Genomic DNA, 8,804 nt, shown 5'->3' on the forward strand with positions numbered 1-8,804 from the left:
TTAATCAACAGGAATATCTTTGATACAAATCGAAAATTTTTTAAACAAAATTAAAATAAAATAAATCTTAAAGATATTTTTAAAATTTTTAACAAATTTTAAAGACAAAAAATATTCTTTACTCGAACCTAAATTTATAACACAGGTTCGAACCAAAAGTTTGGTTTTTAATTGAGGAGAAAATCTATAGTACAAATAATATAGGCCTTGCTTGAGTAATCCAAATTTTATAACATATTAATACAAAATGAACCAATTTATATATTGACAAATAATATGTAAAATTCCTGACAAAATGATACATGGAAGATTAAACAAAGAAAGCATCTAAACTATACAATCAAGAAACACCTTAGTTTACCATCAACAAATTGCATGAAAATTTGACAACTGATTAGGGAAGAGAAAAGCAACAAAACAAACAAAGAATGTTGCTCACCTCTATATAATATAGTTTACACATACAAAATCTATCTCCAACCTACTTCCATTATTAACATCCAGCAGCTTTCAAGAACTTGTCATATGGGCTAGATGGTGGTAGCCTCAGAGAATCATATGAACAAGGGCGAACTTGATACCGCGGTTGAAATTGCTCCAGACTCACTAACTTCAGATCAACATCAGAATACTCCAGTGTCTACACAACAATGCCACAAAATAATTATTTTGATATTAAAAACACAACACATTACAGCGATAAACAAATAAATGAACTACATGCCTTGCCTACTGGCTACTGCACCTATACAACAATAAAAACAAAACCTTCCCACCAAGTAGATACGGTTACATCCATCACATGACACCATATTATCCTGTTGTGAATAATGTCTATAGAATATTCATGTCCTCTACATATACCTCAATTAACTTTGTATAAATCATCTCTTAATTAATTGCATTGGTTGAAACTTTAAATAATACTAAGTTAAGGGCATCATCTAAATAGATAGAAAGTTTTCTCATTGGGTGTGAATCCTGATAATGAAGCACATAGTCTAAAGCTACCAAAACACTAATGAGAACATTCAGCAATAGATCCTGAAGAAAACTTTGTTCTTTCGCATTGTATTATGGTAAAAACATCCTAACCTTAGTTGACAGAGGGGGAACTTTTGTTTCATAATCACTTGAAAGAACAAGCGCTCTAGTCTCTTGCTGGTGTTTGAAACTTTGAAGAACTGACATCTTCTGTTGTTTCCCTGTAACAAGTGCCTCACACTGGTTCTTCATTTGGTCATAAGGTACTGGAGCTGAAGAGATGGGGACACTTGCCACTTGCCGTGCAGTTTCCAAAACCTGCCCATACGATAATTCTCTTAGCATATCTTTAACAGTAGAATAAACAATCAATAGCCAATCAACTAGCCCTAAATATAAAAGTGCATATAAACTTTTACCGATTCTAAAAGTTGATTAACACTTAGGATGTCAGGGTTATGGATAGATAACGATGACATGCGATCCGACTGACTTCCACCTCGTTCAGGGCCAGTCTCTTCTTCGGCCAGAGTTACTGGAGCCACAATCTAGAGAACAAAATCATTATAAAACTAATAATTGAAAATATTAAACGACCACATAAATGCAGACACTATTTGAACGATTTTACCTCATTAAAATCTGGAAATTCGATCTGAGCAAGTGGAGAGCATGGCCGTGGTGTCTCCATAAACAACGGTGGTCCCAATGGATATGCATCATCAGGGGAAAACCCCTGTAGAAGTTGCTCCTTTATGCTTGATAACTCATCCTGGAAAACATGGAAAAAGTCATGTTATTTACATTTACCTCCTACTGACTTGGCAATCAACTCCAAGGCAACTTATGTTTTAACGTTCCAGGTTCTTCACACAATCACACACCTTATAATATTTGCAAGTATCTTTTCCCAAAAGAAAAAAAAATGGTTTAGTAGACACTAACTCAACAATCTAAAACTTGGTTGAGCATAAAATCTACCATTTAACCAACTTTAATGTGATTTTTGAGAAGTTGATGTGTTTAACAATGTAAAACTGAAATACAGTAGGGCACAACTTAATTTGTCTAAGTGACAAGTGCCACTTTGAATTTAAGCAAAAGAAAATGAATTCATATTTACCTCTGGTAATTTTGAATATTTGGTCAGAAAGTATGATTTTACGGTCTCTTTCAACTGTTTGTCATCCAATTGCAATGCTGATAGCGACTTCACAGCCGCAATGTCATCTTCCAGAGATCCATAAACTACCTTCCCGGGTTCTATATACATAGCTTGCAGCCTGACATCATCGACCAATTCAAGAAAAGGATCTACCTGTGCATTGATTACTTTAATCAGTTTACCTTATCATTGTTGAAAACATTTGGATATTATAGCACTCATATTTCAAAATGAAGCTATATAACAAGGACATCCAATACGGATCAAGATAAGAGATTAGGAGAAGAAACTAACTGTAGATTCTGTCAGGGATGCTTTAACTTTTGGAATTAGTTCAGGGAAGCTTCCAGCCCTTGCAGAAAATATAAGCATGTATGATGCCAAGGTAAAAAGAGACCTCCTGCGAGATGGTTGTAAACCTCCTTTAACAGGAATTACGAATCAGCATGTCAGAAAATTTGCAACAGAAATATCACTAATCTCAATGGAGTTTCAACCACAATAAAAATTTGATAAGATGAAATGATAAACATGAACAGCACAAAAAATACCAAGTGATCAAATTCTGGAAATCAGATAAGTAAATTTGCACTTGCTTTTGTAAGTAAAACAAAGATCAGCAAATCCAACAGGCTCTTGTAATTATGAAAGGTGAGTACTTAGTACCATACATGCTAGAATACCTTTTTATGCAAACCGATAATCAATAGTATTCTTTATAAACAGAAAAAATCAAATTCAAATAAAATTAAATGGATCTTAAACAAGAATTTTCAATTGCTAAGGAATATGAAATGTGTTGCTTATAATATGACTTCTGTGTTCTAGAACAGGAAATCAGATAGAAGTCTGAGGCTTACTCATTAACATCGGCAACCTAAGGATTACTCCAAATCAAGAGGATATAGTAAAGAATTGGACAAAGGCAGCACATCAATATGACAAGGGGAAAAAAATCATACATTCAACTAACCTTCAGTATCCAAAGAGATGCTTCTGAGCGAGAATGCCAGTTGGAAACATCTTACTAGAGCCATGTGACCAGATGTCTGTGGAAAGACATGCACATCATTATGACTTTGGAAAAATTAATTATTTAAGATTTGACAAAGTACTGCGGATTACAAATTTAAAAAAATGCATTTGCTTTGTACCAATCTCACCTTAGAACGAGTGAACAATAAAACAATGCTATAAGTGTGAGCCATTGCCTCAAAATTTGCAGGGCCATTTTCCGCAGATGTTGCCTGAACCCAGATTAAAGAAAGCAAGAGACTCACTTGGTGGCTGCTTAATCGGAAAGAACTAAGCTCCTGAAAAATAAAGAGTAAGAGTCTAAGACATACAATCTTTTATTAGGAATTGCAGGATAGAGAAAATAGCTGTGATAGGATAAAGAAGAAAAGACAAATCAAACTAACTGAATCACATACTTATATATCTGAAATCAATATTTGTGTCTACTAGTGTAACTATGTGATTCAAAAGACGGGTGGGTTTAATGTCTACTAGTAGAATTAAAAATGTTAAGTAAGAAATGCATACATCTTTTCCATTGGTTAGAGCACTAGAAAAGCTGTAATCACAATGCGGATGAACTACAAATTTCCCACTGAAACCTGCTACCGTATTTCCTTCCGCAGGTTTTCCATTCACGTGTTCTTCTCCCGAAAAGCCGTCATTCTGAATGGAGAAACCTTCCCTTGAAACCTTGTGAATGTGAACTATCTTCTTTTTCTGGTCTAGTTGGGAAGAAAACACGGATGGCATAAGTACTATAGAGAAGACGCTATGTGCCCCAATTCGTGTTTCATGGTCAGGGTGAGCCATCGCTAGAAGCAATTGATGAAACAAGGCATCAGGGAAGGCCTGGAATAGTAAGTAAACAAAAGTTTTTATTCTTACATGAGATAAGCATGTGAAAAAGCTTATTTCCAGTCAAACTAAAAATACTTGCCTTCTTGTGATATGATACATTAGGAATGGATGTGATTAATTTTGCAGTTTGATAAACAGCAGAGATAGTTGTCCTTGCTATAATGGTATTATTTGAGATATTCTCTAACACCACAGCTAACAAATCAAGAATAGGTCCTACATCCCCAACCTGTAGTGCTCGAAGCGTTATAGTAGAAGTAGCATGAGTTTTGAAAGATAAAACAAAAAGCTGTGCATACCTTTTTAGAAAGTTGTAATATACACATTTCTAGGGCCGATTGGAGTTCAGCATTCAACTTATACCCATCATTTCCAATGCAGGAAGCTTCAGCTGAATTTTGTAGGCACCTCCTTAAATGTTTAACGAGGTCAGATATTGCGCCGATTGTTGCCACAGAAGCGTGTTGCTTCATATTCTGTGCAAGCTGTGTTATGGTGTTAACAATATTCGTCTTAACGATAGGCTGCTTGGCAACATTCTTATGATCCAAGTGTTTAACCAAAATGGACAAGAGAAGATGGGAGTTGTCTCCTGGTGTGTAGAAAGTGAATCAATACATGGAAAGGCAGCGAAAGAAAAAAAAAAGGGGGGGGGGGGGGGAGGGGTCATTCCTTTGGAAATTATATTTATATCACTAAATGTTGTAGGCTACCTGATTCTTCTAATAGCGATTGTAAATACATCAAAACAGAAGATGCAGTGCCATTTTCAGATGGCCATTGGTTTTCGATATCAAAGTTATGAAAGACAGGTTCAAGGAAACGCCGCAAAGTTGTAGCCTCCCTCGCCACTTTGACCATATTATACAAGCAAACCTTTGACCAATACGTAGGATCTCTTGCAGTGTCCCTGTAAAAGAAGTGAGCGCACAACGGATGTTTGGATTCATGAATGCTGGAACCATGATCAAGGATGGAGAAAGAAGAGTAAAATAAACATACAGCATTGAGTCCAGGAACACTGAATTCAGGTTATCTTCCTTGACATTGTTGGAGTTAGATTGATGATTCATGTAATTCTCCAAAGTCACTGATATAATCTATTATATAAGCCAACCACCCAAACAAGAAACAAGACAGGAAGTCATCTGATTGAAGGGAGGAAAAAACAAAAGCTGTTGCAGCGAGTCCAAGGTAATCTTGAAATTCAATAGGCAAGTTTTGGTTGGAAGTTTAGAAAATAAATAAATGACAAACTGAATCACAATGTTGAAGACAACATTCCTTTCTCGTATATAACTGTTTGTATCATTGAGCAATAGCCAAGAGTCAAAGTATGGAAAATATACTCACATCATCGAAATCCATGGAAAGATGTGAGTGCTCACCCATGAAACGCACCTAGACATGGAAACATAGGGAAGAGAAAAATGTATGAACATGGGATGGTACAAATGACCTTAGGGAACTACCAAAAGGGTACCAAATGGTATTCAGGCATGAATAACTAACTCAAATGATTTAAATGGCTCCCTCTTATAACCATAAGTTCACCCCAAATATGTCCTACTCCTCCACAAAGAGTTGTGTGCATAAAAAATAGTTAAGGGGTGTGTTTCTTTTGTGTGCTACTATATCTTTAATAAATTTTCTTGTGTGTATTTTATGAAGAACAGTCCTAAATATATCGAACTATGGGAACGGAACAAGAATTAAGCAATTTCCAGAAGCAAAGGAAGAACCAAAGCAAGGAGCAGTACCATATAGGATAGAGCTTGTAGTCCTGCTGAACGTAGATGCAGAGCTCGTTCATCTTCGCCCACTTCTTGAGCCAATTGGCATAGTTTAAGTATAAAACCCTCTAAGTTGAACACGTACGTACCATCTGTCTATTTTTAACTCAAAAAGTCAGAGATACAAAAATTGTTCCGTTTAGAAAAGAAAGCAAATATATATACATAGGGCTAAAACATGCAATATCTATAGAAAGAACTCTGGTTTTTCTTTTTGAGCTAAGGGGTACCACTTTTACCACCAAAATTAACTTCCACACAGATACTTTTCAAAGGGATTGCAGATCGCTGCACGGTATCCACGGAACCAATCATACAGTGATGTTAACCCTAAGAAAGGTTTAATAACCAAATACCTGGCATTCTATAAAATCAACAAGAGTGTTGCAGCCTAATATCCTGATTTCATCTGTTCGAGACTGTTCCAGAAGAGTTCGAATTATCGCTAATAAACTACTGGCATATAGTGGCCTGCAAAATAGGAGTATCACTTGCATACTATTACATATTCTGATTATTTGAAATAGAATGAAGTGGCAATCCAACAATCAAAATCAAATGAACCAAAGCTTTATAGTACAGCAAAAATTGGCTGTCTGAGACTGGTTCAAAACATTTGGCAAACTAAAAAAGTAAAACCACTCATTAGGAGGGAATTTATCAGAATAATGACAATTAGTTTAATTACTATATATGTGCCACTGAACTTACATCTGCTCCTTACATGACGATAAGAATTTCCTGTATATGCACAAGACAACTTTAACTGAACCAAACATTTCATTACGCAAATCCTTATAACATCTTTGCTCCAAATTCTCAGTTATCTGCAAAGATATAACAGAGAAACTTAGATTGAAGCAAGTACAATATTCTGACCCCCAAAATAATAACTTCAGACTTGGTCAATGATCTAAGATATCGTTCCACCACATTAGCATATTAAATATCAAGACAAACAACTATTAAAGACTAAAGAGAATAGCTAGCTAAACTGCCATAATTCGTCATGATTACATTATACAATTGAACATGGCAGTGACAAAGAATAATATTACCTTAGGAATTCTTAATGGATTCTTAGAAGCATACTCGCATAGCTTTCCAATTTTTCTATCATTAAGCTCAGCCTCCTGCCAAACACAGTAACGATCATGCACATCAGATCATGGGAAGTGCATATAAGAGACAAAGGGTTGAGAGTAGCTACAAAACATTCGAAACACAAACATCTATTCTAATAAAATTCTCTAGAATATGAAACAAACTTCTCATAACCATGGTTTTAAACAATGACCTGAAATAGATGTGGCAATCAAGGCAACCACATCATGACAGAAATTGTAAACATATTTTTCAACTATAGGAGTAATCACAATGTAACCGCAACCGCAAAGCAATCTAAAACTATGCTCATTCCAAACTAACAAACCAAAAAGCATAGTACCTGAAGTGAAAATGGCATAAAAACATTAACATGAGCCGAAAATGTCACCTGATTCCGCGGGAAAATATCCGCTAGCAACTTCTTGTATCGTTTCACAGGTTGCCTTGAGCTCGCCCTCATAGCAGGACAAACAACACAACATAGATTACCACAAGCAGGCACAACCCGCCTAGACATAACCCCCATTTTGCTATGAAATTGGAATCAGACTTCACACTTCACACACACCCAATTTTCTCACCTGAAAAACATTTTCACATCAAAATTTTCCTCCATAATTTAACTTTCACTACTACATAGTACATACAAATAATCAGAACTTAAAAGAATTTTAAAAAATCACTGAAATATCTGTTCATCACCGTTACAACAATTACAATTTTGCACAAATTACACTAAGAATTAAAAAACCAAGTCAAAATCCAGCTGTATTCCGACATAAACAAATGAAACCAAAACAATGGATGAAAATCGGAAGCTAAGCTAAGCTACATTGACTCACTCACCTAAAAATCGAAACAAAAGAGATTTATCTTCGTTGCAGAATCAAGATTCTCCGTCGGATCACGATCTGGACTATATAATCAAACTCGGAAACTAATTTGATAAGCGCGTAATAGAGTCAGGTATTCAGAATCAAAATTGGAAGAGATTAGAAGAAGGAGGGAAAGTGAAAAATGGAAAGAGAAGGAGTACGTAATTGAATGTAGTTGGGAGTAATGGGAATGGGGTCGGAAGAAGTGAAAGAGAAGGTTGAAGTGTTCGTTCGTCTTCGACAGGCTGTGTGGTGTGTTCAGCGCAGAGAGTGTGTGCCACAATTAAATGCCGTTACGAAAATATTAGGCAATAGTTTTGTGTTATGTCCTTCTCTTATTTCTGCGGCAACAAAAACGTTTCTCTGTTACCGCTTAGCAGTTACCACTGTTAAATTAAACCATCATTGTGATACTATAATTAATCATGTGCTAAGAAAACCTGCCAAAAAAATCTAGTTAATACTCAATTTTGTCTTTAAGTTTGTATACATATTTTAATTTAGTCTCTAAAATTTTAATTATTTTTTTTTAGTCTCCAAATTTTACAAATATAACTCACATTAATCTTTTAGAACAATTTTCGGCACAAAAACATTAATAAAATACTAACATGAACAACCAAATGTCATGTTGTAACTTGTAAAATGACGTCGTTATAGTTTTAGCGCTTAAATGGTCCAAAATGATACCGAATCACTTGTTTTAGAAGAAAAACTTGTAATAAATACCACTTATGATGTGTTTTTGGACTATTGGAGTGCTAAAACAAAAATTATGTTGTTTTACCGACGTGGTATTTGGTTGTCCATATCAACGTTCTGTTAATGTTTATGCGTCGAAAATTAGTCTTGGAATTAACGTGAATCACATTTGCAAAATTTGAGAATTAAATAGAGACAATTGAACCAACGCAAGTTGGCACAGATAGATGAGGGTCTGTGTCCCTTAACCATCTCTTCCGGGTTCGATACTCACGGGAGGATGGGAATGGAGCTTGCTTG

General features: G+C 35.4%; 1 protein-coding gene across 1 annotated transcript; it reads right to left on the minus strand.

Annotated features, from left to right (window-relative positions):
- Positions 1–211: 211 nt before the first annotated feature.
- On the minus strand, positions 212–8,187 carry LOC112736778 (protein SEMI-ROLLED LEAF 2). Its single transcript, XM_025786370.3, has 20 exons — positions 7,774–8,187; positions 7,316–7,508; positions 6,879–6,953; positions 6,532–6,647; positions 6,177–6,291; positions 5,788–5,916; positions 5,381–5,428; positions 5,030–5,127; positions 4,741–4,937; positions 4,327–4,619; positions 4,107–4,256; positions 3,695–4,018; positions 3,313–3,462; positions 3,123–3,198; positions 2,444–2,571; positions 2,108–2,302; positions 1,616–1,756; positions 1,404–1,532; positions 1,096–1,302; positions 212–640 (listed from the first exon to the last, which is right to left on the minus strand). Exons 2-20 carry the CDS (start codon positions 7,451–7,453, stop codon positions 494–496), a joined length of 2,856 nt encoding a protein of 951 aa, XP_025642155.1. The 5' UTR covers positions 7,454–7,508; positions 7,774–8,187; the 3' UTR covers positions 212–493.
- Positions 8,188–8,804: the final 617 nt, after the last annotated feature.

The sequence above is a fragment of the Arachis hypogaea genome, chromosome 13 (genome assembly GCF_003086295.3).
Source record: "Arachis hypogaea cultivar Tifrunner chromosome 13, arahy.Tifrunner.gnm2.J5K5, whole genome shotgun sequence".
In the NCBI taxonomy this organism is placed as follows: domain Eukaryota; kingdom Viridiplantae; phylum Streptophyta; class Magnoliopsida; order Fabales; family Fabaceae; genus Arachis; species Arachis hypogaea.

Coding starts and splice junctions, on each gene's coding strand:
- LOC112736778 (XM_025786370.3), bottom strand. CDS start 7,453: ATGGGGGTTATGTCTAGGCGGGTTGTGCCTGCTTGTGGTAATCTATGT. Junction 6,648..6,878: donor ATCCATTAAGAATTCCTAAG/GTAATATTATTC, acceptor ATATCTTTGCAG/ATAACTGAGAATTTGGAGCA. Junction 4,019..4,106: donor ATGTATCATATCACAAGAAG/GCAAGTATTTTT, acceptor TTACTATTCCAG/GCCTTCCCTGATGCCTTGTT.